This window comes from Setaria viridis, chromosome 2, assembly GCF_005286985.2.
Source record: "Setaria viridis chromosome 2, Setaria_viridis_v4.0, whole genome shotgun sequence".
Classification (NCBI taxonomy): Eukaryota; Viridiplantae; Streptophyta; class Magnoliopsida; order Poales; family Poaceae; genus Setaria; species Setaria viridis.
In genome coordinates this window covers 29,737,504-29,753,222 of record NC_048264.2, presented here as the reverse complement: position 1 = coordinate 29,753,222, position 15,719 = coordinate 29,737,504, and the positions used below count along the sequence as shown (strand labels likewise).

The window sequence follows — 15,719 nt, the reverse complement described above, 5'->3', positions numbered from 1 at the left end:
GAAGAACCTAAGCAGGAGGATTTCGGAGTGTCAGTTGATAGTATTGAAGAAGTGAGAATGGAAGCATCAGAGAATCTCAAGCATTACCAAGAAGAAACAAAGAGGTGGAGAGACAAGAAGATAAAGTACAGAGGCATCAAATCAGGAGACATGGTCCTTCGAAGGGTACTAAAAGGTAAGATGAAAGGCAAAATGAGCTACAAGTGGGAAAGGCCGTTCATGGCAACGCAAACACAAAGGCCTTAGGCATACAAGTTGACAAGCTTGAGTGGCAAGGTGGATCCTTACACTTGGAACGAAGACATGCTCCAGAAGTACTTCATCTAAAGCGACAAACAGCTCATGAACTTTGTATCATAGGGTTTTTTACTTAGTTTCTTTTCTTAAATGATTTTGTACAAAAGCGGTGCTTCATGTAATCCAAAGGATCGTACTCTTTTCCTCACAGGGGAAGCTCCTGAAGATCACAACGATTCAAGGGGGTGTGAGATTTTTAACGAGGTGGACACCCATGTAAACCCCTTGTGAAATATAAACAAGGTACCCCTAAAGATGATAGTAAAACCACCGAAGCAATCAACCCCTTCGTGAGACGAAGCAATGTTGTCTTCGGTGCAGAGGTCGATCACGACGAAGCTATGTAAAGATGATCCCCCCTCCACATGAGGAGTTAGGGGGTGTTTGGTTCTTTAGGAGGTCCTAAAATTCCTATCACATCGAATGTTTAGATACTAATTAGGAGTATTAAACATAGACTAATTACAAAACCAATTGCACAGATGGAGACTGATTTGCTAGACGAATCTATAAAGCCTAATTAGTCCATGATTTGACAATGTGATGCTACAGTAACCGTTTGCTAATGATTGATTAATTAGGCTTTATAGATTCCTCTCGTGAATTAGCCTCCATCTGTGTAATTCGTTTTATAATTAGCTCATGTTTAGTCCTCATAATTAGCATCCGAATATTTGATGTGACATGAACTAGACTTTAATCCATGGAACCAAACACCCCCTTACGAAGGGACATCATTTACTTAGTCGCGAGAGCGAAAGAAAATAGTGCCCCGAAGAGCCTAGAGAAAGGCATCGGTGAATGATAGAAAAGAAGAGACATAATGAGAAGCCACGAAGGCCTATGAGAAAAAATGTTTTCACGCACACTATCTTTTTGGCAAACACCTGAGGGGGGAGTTCCGAAGAAAACAAAAAGGTCTTTGCTCAAAATACGCTTTGCATGAAAACAACGATGAAGTAGCAAACAAAACGCAATTCACAAAGCATAACAACAGGTCATAATCATTTACTAGCAAGATCGTTGTATTTTCTTTATTACATCAACTCAATCCTCATTCATTACAATCTCACAAGCCTCAGCCAAAACATGAAGAACAACAAGATCAATGATGCTTTTGGCCATAATCCGTAGCTCTTCTTCGGAAGGCATTTTTCCTGCATCTAAATGGGAAATTGGGTCATTAGTGTCTTCTATATGAATAAAGCACTTGTTGAATTCTCCACTTGTATATTATCTACATCATCTGCAGACGAAGGTTTCCGATAAATATACTCGAGGGGGCCTATTGCCCCCTCATCCTTTGGTTTAGGCTTCGGATCCAGTAGCCCTGCTTCGGTAACACCAAAAAGATCTGACGCAATCCTTTCTATGCGCTTCATCGCGTGTTTCGCAGCGCGAAATTGAAGGGTGTTGGACCACTTAATAGGATTGCTAGAAAATTGGGAGAAAAAAGATTTCAATTCGGAATTATGCTCTTCGTATTTCCAAATTTTGTAGGATCAAAAGTCATCGAAAGAGATGTAAGGGTGGCGAACATGAAATTTTTCCCAAAATCCAGTGGACATGAAGTAGTTGTTGAAATGTAGCAGAACAGGAGTCACACCTTCGGTAACTGGCGCAGGATCCGATGAAGGGACCTGCGCAGGAACCATCAAAAGTTAGTTACAATGCATTACAAAATTGTTCGTTCACGATGCTCTCTCAATTCTCAAAAGAGGCATCACACCTCCGGATGGGGCTCAGCAGCAGCAGTGACACCACTTGGGGCATTCGTAGCAGGAGTAGATGAAGAGTCGATGTAGGTTGGTTTTGGATCCCCTTCAAGGGGATTGGTCGGAGCGGCGGATGGAGTAGATGAAGCAATGTTGGAGATAACAACTCCAAATGAAGGGCTTCATGGCCTTCGGGAGCGTCCATCACAAGGAGTGATGAAGGTGCGTTGGCGCCGCCCTCAGCAGGCAATGGATCGATAGGTAGAGCCATGTGTCGTTGAGGTCCATGTGGCGTACATATCCAATCATCTTTGGGGACCTTGGATGAAGAAGGTCCAGCATGTTTGGCCCGTTTAGCAACGAGCCGGGCGGAAATATCTGCTTGGATGCGAGACCTTAGCTACACAAAACAAGAACGTAAGAGCACGAACGAATGCAAGAAATATGGAAAAAGAAGAAAAGATATCAAACCTGATCAGAAAGTTGCTCTGCCTCATCACGGGTCAGCTGACCACTCCTTATCTTAAAGAAGTTCATCATGAAGTTCTTTGCAATATTTTTCGGGAAAATGGGCATATGCTCGGGGGAAAGCTCCGTGTCCAATGGCCACACATGAGAAGCTTTGCCAAGAATGCGAACATTGTTCTTGCTCAATGATTTCTCTGCCAAAGAAGCATCCGAAGGAAATAAAGAGCACATAGAGTGCGCGAGGGCTCGGACATCGACAGCGACACTAAGTTTGTCGTACGTTTTCCAAATTTTGCATAGCAAGTCAACGCAGACACTAACCCAGTCATAAAACTACAATACGGAGCAAGGCCCAACATCGAACGAAGGAGGAGCCAGATTGAAAATTTTGAGGGCTCGGGCAATATCATCACGGAGACCCTCGGCACCCTTAATGTGGCAAGCACAATAGCGAGAAAGATCATTCTTAACTTTTTCCAGGTCATCACCTTTATCCGAAAGATCTTTTGTTAGTGCCTCAATGTTTTTCTTCATGGCATCACAGGACGAAAGGGCATGGTTCAGCTCTTTGGAGAGGGTTTTCATTCTGTCCTAAGCCTTGACAGTTTCTTCATCAGCTTTATGTTTCATAGCAGAAAGCTGTTCATTGTGAGTTTTCTGCGAAGACAATTGAGATTCCAATTTAGCAACACGAGCTTGAAGTGCAGCAACCTCGACAGACGAAGCAGCTCCTTCTTTTTTCCTTGTGAAGCTTTGAAGAAACGCAACAGACAGCAACGAAGCTCTTAAGAGCTAAATCCCCACAGGCTTCAACCATCATCTCCAAATCAAGTTTAGTAAATCTCTCTTCTTCATGGGGGAAGCAAAGCTGTTACCGGCGTTAGAGAAAAACTGCCTTTCATGGCCTCCGCTCCGAAGGGATAGAAAATCAATCATCTTGTCAACAATGAGTGTAGCACCTTTTGGAGCACCGATGCATAAAGCAGCCTCCTTCAGGTCCTCAGGGGTGACTAGATAACCGTTGCTGTCGAGTTCCTCCTCCTCATCAGAAGTATTGCTACCGGAAGCAACCGCCAAAGGGGTAGCAGAGTTACAAGCACCAAAAGAAGACGGCCAAGTAGACAACTCTGACGAAGTAGCGTCTACTTTCCCTAAGTCATGAGGGCTAAGATCAACAGACTTAGTAGAGGCTTGTTCGACCATAGACGATTCAACATTCACCTCTTCCTCTTCTTCATCGCTCTCCGGCTGAAAGGGGGCTCAAAGGAGCAAGCAGAGATGCTGTGGGGGACGAGGTATCGACACCAGCTGGCACATCTAGTGGAGGAGCTTGACGGAGTAGTTCGGCATGAATAGCAGTGCCGCCAGGGTGGGGAGGGGGTGAACGCTCAAAGTCATCACCCTCACCATCAGCCTTAGGTATAGCTTTGTTAGTACGAGCTCTTTTTGGTGCGCAAGCAGGTTTGGAACCAGGGCGGCGTCCCCTCTTCATGCGTTCAAGACGTTGCATAGCCCCAGGTTTATCTTGAGCTAACGAGGGGGCACTTTTACCAGCGGCAATGGCCTTAGCCACCTTGTTTGCAGCTTTGTGCTCAACGTGGACAATGTTTCTCTTCGACGCCTCACGAACGGGGGCTTCAACTCCAAAAAATGAAAAGACGCGATTACCCTGAGTGTTAGGATACGAGGTAGGCTACACTAGCGCAAATCAAAATTTCTACCGCGTATAACCAGGAAGAACTGCCGTATAAGGATCACGGGATTACCACTCGACGCACTACTGGTGCGGAAGATGTAGATATGCGTCGATGCAGTGAAGACGATCACGTAGTCGTACGTAGTCGATCAACGTCATGTCCAGCAGCTCCTCAGCAGATCGTCCACGTGCAGCAAGATCGCCTCCGGTGCCGCGGCTCGTCGTGGCTCGTCGGCGGCTCGTCGATGGCTCGTCCAAGTGCTGCAGGCGCAACACCTCCAAGGTATCCACACGTGCAGGGAGGAAGCGTCGCAAGCCGGACTGCTAGATCCGCGAGTTGCAACAGGCGAGGGCGTGGGAGGCGCGGCAGGTGTGTTTTGCCAAAAAGGTGTAAACCCTAGGGCGCCCCCACCCCTCTATTTATAGAGGTTCCTGATGGGCCTCTGGATCCGAGGCCCATTAGTACTCCTAAACCTAATCCAACTCGGATCAGATCCGAATTGGGCTTCCAGCCCCTTAAGTGTGTGACCCTATGGGTTCGGATACGTATAGACATGGCCCGAGTACTCCTACTCGGCCCAATAGTCGGTAGCGGCCTCTAGCAAGACGTGCCAACTCCTATACGCACACGAAGATCATATCAGACGAACCATCACAACATAATATACATGCTATTCCCTTTGCCTCACGATATTTGGTCTAGCTTCAAGCCGACCGCTCTTTCTCGATCCTGTGATTTGGAATCCCTTTGTAGGTTAACTCTTAACCGTACGTAGCATGGCCATGCATTTTCGGATCCGATCACTCGAGGGGCCCAGAGATATCACTCTCAATCAGAGAGGGGCAAATCCCATCTTGACTGACCATGTCTCATAGCATGCTTCTTGACAAACCCGAAAGCTACCTTTATAACTACCCTGTTACGGCGTAGCGTTTGATAGCCCCTAAGTAGGTCGATCCACATCTAGAATACATGCGACAGTCTCAGGTCTAAGGACAAAGCGTATATGTTGTTTAAAGAGAGAACTACTTCTCGTGTTGGGTCAGTCCTAGCACATGTCTCCACATGTGTCCACATTATTAGTTCAACATCTCCATGTCCATGACTTGTGAAACATAGTCATCAACTAATACATGTGCTAGTCTAATATTCATGTGTGTCCTCACATGAACTCCGACTAGGGACAACTTTAGAATAACCATACAAGTAAAGAGTTTCACATACAATTCACATAATTGCAAATCAATTCAAGTAGCCTTCAATGGATATTCAATGAACACAACATACAAATCATGGATACAAATGGAATATCATCATCTCTATGATTGCCTCTAGGGCATACCTCCAACACTGAGACCTCCAAGCTTTTTCTGTGCATCTTCATACTCCGAGGGAGACTCAGCTCCGAGAATGAAATCACCGCGTTCCTCAACTTTAATAGGATTTATCTCTAAAAGATGAGGCATAAAGGAATATCAATAATGAGGACAATGAGATAAAAATTAATCGTTAAAGAAAGGGGATGTACAGTCTTATGCTCTTTTGTGAGTTTGAAACACTTCAACCAATCAGGATAGGGGATGGACCCTTCAGAATCTTTCCAGCAATAGTCAGGGATCCCCCAACCGCGACAAATAGGCCACACACCAAGCATGCAGTATTCCTTGATGATGTCACAAGTGTTGTACTTGCGAGTCAATAGATGAAGCATCGATATGAAAGCATCAACCTCGGAACATGGGGGAGGATCAAGTTTGTAGTCGTGGTAGAGTCACTGTTGATGCCAATCGATGGGCCACTTATTGTGATATGCGGCCACAAGAGATACAACACTGATGCAGTACACGAAGTTGAGGCAACCAAACTAAGCTTGTTTCTCAATCACCCTATCAGCACTATCTTCCAATAAGTACTTCAGCTGATGATGTACTTTATGAGCACTAGCAAAACTGGCAGCCGAAGGGGTAATTTTAGTGGTCTTGCAAATCCACATTTACACCGACAGACGAACAAAAAACATTAGGAGTCAACTGATGAAGGTATATGTCATATAGTCGAAGAATGTCTATAACGACAGGGTCCAGCTCAAAACAAAGGCCAACATATAAGAGATCACGGAAGATGACGACCTCGTTGTCTTCGGGTTTTGGAACAACCTCGGAGCCAGGTGCACGGCCGGCAATGACCATCTTCTTTTGCTTGAGCAGGTTGATGTTGTTCAGGTGAAGCCGGCTTTGGCCAAAAATAGTCGTCTTCGGCATCATCTTATCACCGTCGTTGCTCGAAGGGCACTTGCATTTTGGAGCCATTTTAAGAACGATGAATGAATCAACCAAATACAAGAAAGAAGTTGATGAAGAAGTACTAGATTTAACAACAGGGCTTTGGACCTCTAGTAGTGAAAGCGATAGCGATGCCAGATTTGTAGGCATGGTGGAAGGAAACAGTCACGAGGGGAAAATGTCTTAAAAGGCATGGAATAACATCATCAAAAAGTAATTTTAAAATAAACAAGAAATAATAAACAAAGGGTATTAAAGTAAAATCCTTCATGGGCCGATGTCGGGGAGCTTCGAATGATGGTTGCACCATGTTTTTAGGATCATCAGTTCGGCCCATCAAAGAAGATGGCCCTCGCTCATGAGGGGCTACTGTTGGGGAAACCACCTTTGGAATCTCCATCGGAGGAAGAAGTCTTTTCGTCGCTAACCATGACTACTTGTGTGATTTGTGGCGGACTCCGGGTGCAAGGAAGAGAATGGAAATGAAGGGTCTTAGGGGTACAAAGGTTCCTTGGGACACGATGAGGGTAGGATGGCCCTCAAGATTCCCTAGATGGAAGCTGACGCGTTCGGCTCATCTTCGACATGACTTATCCGAGGATGGAGGAGCAGAGCGACCCAGCAAAGGGCCCTTCAACCTCCAACGAAGCAAAGCACGCATCGGGAGACCACGTTGGCCGCCACGTGGAATGGAGGAGCCATACGAGGAGCCAGCTGGAAGAGTTCGTACGAAGGCCATATTCCCCGTTGTACCCCGAAATATTCCTTGAATCTAGCCATTGGGTAACGATATTTTGTAATTGTACTTTGTGACGATTGATCTCCCTATAAATAGAGGTGCCATTGTAATTGATGGGATGGCTAGTCCGAAGTAAATGAAAGTTAATGCCATTTATTTCTCTTCTTTGCATTTCATTTATTGTTTCAGTGATCTCTACTTTGGACCGGTTAAAGAAAATTAGGATAGACACTTAGTTCTCTTCTCCCGACGAAGGGGGGCCTTACCCCTTCAGAGGAAGACCTCTTAGGCTGTTGTGACGGAGTCCACTTCGGGCCATTTTCCACCAATAGAGGCTATCCATACTTGGTGTTCACATGATAGTGATATTTTACAATTAGTAATTAAATGGATAACAACTAGTAATTTTAATTATTTTTTTCTGAGAAATTACAAGTGTAAGAGTAGGTGAGATGAGTGTGTAGCTCAATGGTAGAGCATCCAGTAGAGGTGCCACCCACCAAGAGCTTGAACCCTGAATCTTGAATTATTTGTGCCTACCTCCCTGCACAATGGTTGCATATGGGTCCTAGGCTTCCAAAGAAGCAGACGCTAGTGAGGTTCCTTCGGCGGACCCCTTCTTAAAGCTAAGTCACTACGAACGTCTTTTCCCTGCTGAGCTTTTTTTAAACGGAAAAAGGGGTACAATGGCAATGTAAACATCATCCTTCCTCTCAGTAGGTCACAGCTAGTCAATTTGCCAAACAATTTTATAACTTGATCTGATCCACCAGAGGATCATTTCCATGCAGAATCCAAATCCATTTCACTTCGACACTTTACATTCTAGATTTTACGATCATATCCCATTGTCTGGGAGGAATTTTAATGACCTCCTTACGCTCCTTAATCAACGGTCGTAAGGGCCAGGGCCCACCTCCGACACCCGTAATCTCCACCGACCAGACACACCCCGGAGAACACGTGGCTACAGTGGTCGGCAGCCTCCTGCCACTTACACGGCTACAGTGGCCGGTCGTCACCACCAACTTGCGCGGCTACAGTGGTCAGCCGCCATATGCGACTCGCGTGCTCAGCTACAGTGGCCGACCGCCGAATCATCGATGGGACCCAACGGCAACCGCGCTTTCCCAGTAGCAGTACCGACAAGACGCAGAGACAAGATAGGAAGATGGCGTCTCCAGTAGCTCCTCCCGCTTTCTTATTTTACCTTTTTTACCTTTCTTACTCCTAGCTCATTTTGTAACCCCTGTGTCCTCCTTACACGATAGAAGGGGACCAGGGGGTCTGATGGGGGGGGGGGCGGTTGGAGGCCTGAACAACGGAACAACACCGAACGCACACAACAGCTCTCGTAGAACCCTAGCACTCAAGACACTTTGGGCATCGACAAACACCCACAGAGACCTGGGAACCAGCTTCCCTCTCTTGCCCGTTTGTAGCCCCTACTGCAAACTTGGTACGAGTAATACAAGCAACCACCCACACTAGATGTAGGGCTATTCCTGCCCGAACCAGTCTAATCCTCGTGTCCTCCCGTACAACCATCCGAGCCTAGCGCGCAGAGAAAACAAATTTACTAAGCCGATAGTCTCGACCCGTGATTCTTGACACCGACACGCATGTTATGGAATGGTGTTGAACATAAAAGGTTCCCTCTCTTTTTAGAGTGCCTGCCATTTCTCTGTATCTAACTAGATTGTACTCCCTTAGTTTCAAATTATAGGTCATTTTAGCTTTTCTAGATTTATAGATTTTGCTATGTATGTAAACATGGTGTATATCTAGATGCATAGCAAAAACTATGAACATAAAAAAGGTAAAATGAGCTATAATTTTGGATGGAGGTGTAAGGAAAATGGTTCTAGGCCATAATGATTTCGGTGATTAATGACAACATAGTCATTGGGACTAACGTGTTTGCAAGATGTACCTTTGTAGGTGTTTTATAGGTACCAAGGATGAAATACAAAACCATCAAATGATAAGAAAACGAAAGACTTAGAAGAATTCTACTCCAATGGTCACAGAAACACATGAAGACTTAAAGTGAATCCTGCTGAAGATTATGCATAGACACAATCCACCGATTCATTCAGTGGTGATCAAGTATGGTCACCGAATCAGTCGGTGACAAGATGGACTGAAGCAGGGCCAAGAATGCGTGTTGTGTGCACCGACACATTCGGTGAGCACAGTAAGCTCGCACCGAATCAATCGGTGCTGTCGGCTCGGCTTATGATCGGCTCAGATTCGGCTCTGGAACTTCTTGAAGTTATTTTAATTCACACCGATTCATACGGTAGGTACTGGAGTGGAGCAGCGAATCGGTCGATGAAGTGGGAAGCAGCGACTCAGGGGCTTCACCAATTCATACGGTGATGGACAAGGAAGGACACCGAATCAGTCGGGACAAAGGGCCCAGGCGTCAGCGGCTCAATGGCTACCTTGAGGGAGACCACCGACTCATTCGGTGGTGCACAACAGGGGGCATCAAATCAGTTGGTGACCACGGTTTCTGTGACCATTGGAGCAACGGCTAGTTTTTGAGGTTGGCTCTATTTATACCCCAATGCCCGGCCATTTGAAGAGTGTTAGAGCTTGAAGAAGCTATAGGCTTGTTTCTTACATACACACAAGTGCTCTATCCACCAAAGTGCTAAAGAGAATATTAAGGCAATCAGCATAAGGCTTAGGTCTTGATTAGTGCTAGTTTAGGCCTATTAGCGCATTACTTTAGGGTTTAGCCTAGAGTTAGACGTGGTTGGATACCTCCTTTGTATTGGTTCTTCCGCACACCAAGAATTGTAAATCCGAGGCCTGTAAATCTTGCGAGACCCTCCAACCGCGTTTGTGGAGTGGCCGCCGGTGCTTGTGATAGGGAGGAGAGGACCTAGGTGTTTTGCCGAAGCTCTACCAAGTGAAGAGCGGCAAGGAGCATCCGGGAGAGGCTAGGCGAAGACCCACTTGCGCGTGGGGAAGGCCCGTCGGCTATCCTACGGAGTTACTTGACCGGGGAGTTTATGCCCTTACGCGAGCATTCCCTTTGAGAGGGGCTCCAACAACGAGGACCAAAGCTTTCCAATACCTCGGTAAAAATCGCCGTGTCGCCATGCTGGGAGTTTGCCTTCTCTACCTCATTTAACTTCGGCATTTCTTATTGCACTTCCATTCCGCATTTACGTTTCCTAGAGTTGTCATGTGTAGTTTATATGATTGGAACCTAGGGTGCAAAACTCTTTTGTGGTAGAGATAGCAACACATAGAAAAATTTAGTGCACATCTAGATAGATTTTGGAATAGGTTTTTATACGTGCTTGGAGTTAGTTTTTAGAACACCCGGTTCACCCCATCAACCGAGCTAGCCTCAGTTTCCTGTGTGCGTGCACGTAGAGAAAGAAACGTGTTAAATTAATACTTCAAATAGGACACCAAAATTTAAGATAAGAGAACCCAATCAGATGTACAAGTACACAACCAAGTTCCAACTAATAAGTTAAACTCATTTAACATGGTTTTTTTTGCCTTTGATGGAAGGGTACGGTTTGAAGTTAGACTCGAACATACGAAAGTTGTTTTATTTTGTTAGTGGTGTGTATCATTAAAGCATTGCGAAAAAAAAGAGAGTTCAGCATCTATGATTATGTAAATTTGTTGTGGATGTACAGTTTGTGCTCTTGGATGCGTGATGTTTCAGATTTCGCGGTTATAGATGTGCATAAGCGGATAAAATTGTTGAGTGGAGTGCTAGGACTTCTAAGGCATGTTCATTCATTTGGTGTGTTATGTCTGAATGGGGAAGTTGTTTCGCTACGCATATGTCCTCTTCGGAGACGATACTCTGCTCCTTCCATGGCACTGACATCATGGAATCAATAAAGCCAACCATGCTCTATTGTTCTTGAGGCAATGCTACATCTCTCTTTGAGCAAATTGCGCTAACTTGAAGAGTTTCAGTGTAAAGAAACCGCGAAATGAGCAACATCATATGCAAAGAACAAAATAGAAGAAAAAGGTGCATTTTATTTCCCTATAGATCATGATACGTACATGAGGTCAAATCAACAATCTAACTATACTTGTGCACCTAATATCTCACAAAATTGAAGTACCCACATCACATCAGGATTACTGGAGGATTGCAAATTGGCACCACTGCTGTGTTGTGTTTAGAGACAAAATGGCATGCACCCGACTATTGCATTTGTGGGCGTTGATTTAGAAATCCCCTAGCTCCACTACCTGGAAGCATGAATTTGACATGCATGATAAAACCGCATGCCTTCTTGTAATCATTAATCCTCGCGAGCTAGAGGCCAGAGCACAAAATGAGACAGATGATCTGAAAGCCACAATTTGCCACAATTTCGGTGAGATATTTATTGATCTAAGCATCAATCCAAGCTTACTGGCCATTTTTCACAAGGATCAATAAATATCTGCTAAGAACGGCCGGTTTTTCACAATGATCACCGGCCGGTTCTGCTAAGAACGTTGCCCCTGCTTTCATGCCATTCTGCAGTGCTGGTTGCAATCGAATCTAGCCACCTAGGACTAAGAAGTGCTGGATGTCTGCATAATGCATCCACCGCAAGATGCTGTGTGGCTTATGTTCCTGCTTGGACCACTACCGTCATCACTCACTGCTCCATTTCAATATGCTAGTGATGCTGCTTGACCAGTAGTCGTCGCTTACAAGCCGTATGGTCTTTGTATCAGCAGCTCAAGTGAACCTAGATGTAGTGCTCGTATTATATTAGTTGTCCTTGTTTCTTTGTGTAATCACAATTTTTATGGCTCTAGGCTTGCGCTTGTAAACTTCGACCCATCTTGAGGTCCTTTCTTCTATAAACTTGACACACAAAGCTTTTGCATGTTATCAAAAAAGAGAGAGGGGACTTCGCATTCTCAAAATCATAAATCCGGACCAAACTTGATGCAAGTACAGGCACTGATGCTTACGAGTTCAAGAAAACGTCCTCTTCCACGTTCCAGTGCCTTTTTCTAACATGTTGCACGGCCTTATTTTTTCCTGATGACCAGCAAACGTCCATGTGATTCCATGGAATTTATCAAATCTAGCGGGAAATTTGGTATTGGACTTGCTGGAAAAGCATAAACAAATGGTACTGACGACGGAAAGTGACTGAATCGAGCGCCAACGTATGTGGCCGTCTTCCTTCCCTTTGAGGCTCTGCCAAGTCGGAAAGACGGCTATAAAAGCTCAGCCACGCGCGGGAAAGGGAAGGCGGCACAGCGGGCCGATCGAGCACGCCAGCCATGGGCTCTCAGGAAGAAGGAGGCGGCGCCGCTGCTGAGGTCATCTACCTCCATGGCATCCTGGAAGTGACGGTGTTCGAGGCCGAGCACCTCCACAACGCCATCCACGGCCGGATCATGGAGGTAAATTTGAATCGACAAATCGCGCCGTGCTGACATCCACGCCTCTGTTTCATTTTCTGCTCTGTTTAAGTCGCAGTAGCTTCTGCCCCGTAGTGAGCTGTGCTTTGCTTTGTACTCATGGCTTGCTTCTGAGCTAATGGATTGGCCGTCAAGGATGCTCTCCCTTTTTCGCAGTTCGTGGTCACCTACTGCCACTGACTGTTCGCATATTATCCTGGCGAAACGCGAACGCATCGTGCACCATCTCTTGAATTAACAAATCAACAAGTTAACCACTGCAGATCACTGGTCTAACTGTGAAAATGGGCCAATGCTTATCTTGCTGTCACGGTTTAAAACCAATGAAGAAATTTTCGTAAAATTGTCTAGTGCACATAGGCTAATGTCAGATCGAAACAGAGTGAAAGATTTTTTATTTTTTATAGACAGAACAGAGAGAACGGACTTTCAGCTCGTGAAAGATTCCGTTCGTGGCGATCAATGATGACGCGACTTTGTTTGATGACGGACAGGCCGCGGAGAAGCTGCAGGAGACCATGGGCGTGCACTGCCTCCAGCACAGCCGGCTCTACGTCGACGTCGACGTCGGCGCGGCGCGCGTGGCCCGCACCCGCGAGGTGGAGTTCCACCCCACCAGCCCGGCCTGGAAGCAGTCGTTCCGCCTGCACTGCGCCTACCCCGCCGCCGCGGTCACCTTCACCGTCAAGAACCAGCACCTCATCGGCGCGGGCGTCCTCGGCGCCGCCTCCGTGCCCGCCGCGCGCGTCGCCTCGGGACAGCCCGTCGAGTGCTGGCTCGACCTCCGCGGCGGCGAGCACGCCCACGAGACGCACACCCCGAGCCTCCGCGTCCGCCTGCACTTCTCCGACGTGGAGCGCGACCCGTCCTGGGGCGCCGGGATCCGGCTCCCGGGGTTCGCCGGCCTCAAGCCCGCGTTCTTCCCGGAGAGGACCGGCTGCCGCGTCACGCTGTACCAGAACGCGCACCTGTCCGACGCGTTCGACCCGGGGGTCCGCCTCGCCGGCGGGCGGGCGTACCGGCCGGCGCGGCTGTGGGAGGACCTGTACGCCGCCATCCGCGACGCGCGACGGTTTGTGTACGTGGCCGGGTGGTCGGTGAACACGGGGATCACGCTGGTGCGCGACCCGGGGCGGATGGTCCCGGGCGCCGAGGGCGTCACGCTGGGCGAGCTGCTGAAGCGGAAGGCCGACGAGGGCGTGGCCGTGCTGGTGATGCCGTGGCAGGACAACACGTCCGTCTCGTTCCTCGGTAACGCAGGCCTGATGAAGACGCACGACGAGGAGACCCGGAGGTTCTTCGAGGGCACCGGCGTGCGGTGCTTCCTCTGCCCGCGCAACGCCGACGCCTCGCTCACCGTGGTGCAGCACGTCGAGACCAGCGCCGAGTTCACGCACCACCAGAAGACCGTCACGCTCGACGCCGCCGCGCCGGGGGCCGACGGCGGGCGCCACGTCGTCAGCTTCATCGGCGGGATAGACCTCTGCGACGGCAGGTACGACGACGAGAACCACACGCTGTTCCGGGCCCTCGACACGACGTACCTCCACGACTTCCTGCAGAACAACTACAAGTACGCCTGCCTGCAGCGCGGCGGGCCGCGGGAGCCGTGGCACGACGTGCACTGCAGGCTGGAGGGCCCCGCGGCGTGGGACGTGCTCACCAACTTCGAGCAGCGGTGGAGGAAGCAGGCGCCGGAGGACATGCGCGGCTGCCTGCTCGACTTGAGCCCGGCGGCGCTCCCCTACCCCGCCGGCCTCGACGACGACGACGGCGCCGGCTCGTGGAACGTGCAGGTGTTCCGGTCCATCGACGACGCGTCCGTTGAGGGGTTCCCCTCCGACCCGGCCGAGGCCGCCGCGATAGGGCTGACGTGCGGCAAGGACGTCACGGTGGACCGGAGCATACAGGCCGGCTACGTCGAGGCCATCCGTCGCGCGCGGCGATTCATCTACATCGAGAACCAGTACTTCCTCGGCGGGTGCGCATCGTGGGCAGAGGACCGGGACGCCGGGTGCCTCAACCTGGTGCCCGTGGAGATCGCGCTCAAGGTCGCCGCCATGATCCGGCGCGGGGAGCGGTTCGCGGCGTACGTCGTGACGCCGATGTGGCCCGAGGGGGTGCCGGCGGGTGAGGCCGTGCAGGCCATCCTGCTCTGGAACAGGCGGACCGTGGAGATGATGTACGGCATCGTCATGGAGGCCATCGACGACGCCGGGCTGCGCGGCCAGGCGCACCCCTGCGACTACCTCAACTTCTTCTGCCTCGGGAACCGGGAGGCGCCGCTCCCCGGCGAGTACTCGCCGCCGGAGACGCCGGAGGAGGACACAGACTACTGGCGCGCGCAGGTGAACCGCCGGGGGCCCATCTACGTGCACGCCAAGCTCATGATCGGTACGCGCGCTGTCTTCAGCTTCTCTTGCGTTGTCATCATCATAGAGCTCTCAGTCGTCTAACCTCACTGTCTCGTTTGTTGTCACAATCTTGCTCGATCGCAGTGGACGACGAGTACGTCATCGTCGGCTCGGCGAACCTGAACGAGCGTTCGCTGGCGGGCAACCGGGACAGCGAGATCGCGCAGGGGAGCTACCAGCCGGCGCACCTGAACGGGCCGTGCGGGCGGGCGCGGGGGCAGGTGCACGGGTTCCGGATGTCGCTGTGGCACGAGCACTTCATGGGGCGCCACGCCGGCAAGGACGGCGGGGCCGTGTTCCTGGAGCCCGAGAGCGTGGAGTGCGTGCGGGCGGTGCGGCGAGCCGCGGAGCGGCTGTGGGACGTGTACACGCAGGACAGGGTGGAGGACCTGCCGGGCTACCTGCTGCCGTTCCCGATAACCGTGTCGGAGTTCGGCGAGGTGGGCGACCTGCCGGTGGACGGGTGTTTCCCGGACACGAGGGCGCCGGTGAGGGGGAGGAAAGCGGTAAAGCTTCCTGACATTCTCACCACCTGAGAATTTGAGATGGCTCTGCTTTGGCAGTCATAAGGACCTGATAGATATGCTTAAAGAAATCTTCCTTCCCAAAAAATGTTATGCAAACTTCAATGTTATGTTATCTAAGGCCCAATACACACACAATATTTCCGTTTGCTGGAATGGAAA

The 15,719-nt window shown here is 49.2% G+C and overlaps 1 protein-coding gene across 1 annotated transcript; it reads left to right on the top strand.

Annotated features, from left to right (window-relative positions):
* Positions 1 to 12,433: 12,433 nt before the first annotated feature.
* Positions 12,434 to 15,705, top strand: LOC117845082 (phospholipase D alpha 1). Its single transcript, XM_034725979.2, has 3 exons — positions 12,434 to 12,601; positions 13,114 to 15,013; positions 15,118 to 15,705. Exons 1-3 carry the CDS (start codon positions 12,479 to 12,481, stop codon positions 15,567 to 15,569), a joined length of 2,475 nt encoding a protein of 824 aa, XP_034581870.1. The 5' UTR covers positions 12,434 to 12,478; the 3' UTR covers positions 15,570 to 15,705.
* Positions 15,706 to 15,719: the final 14 nt, after the last annotated feature.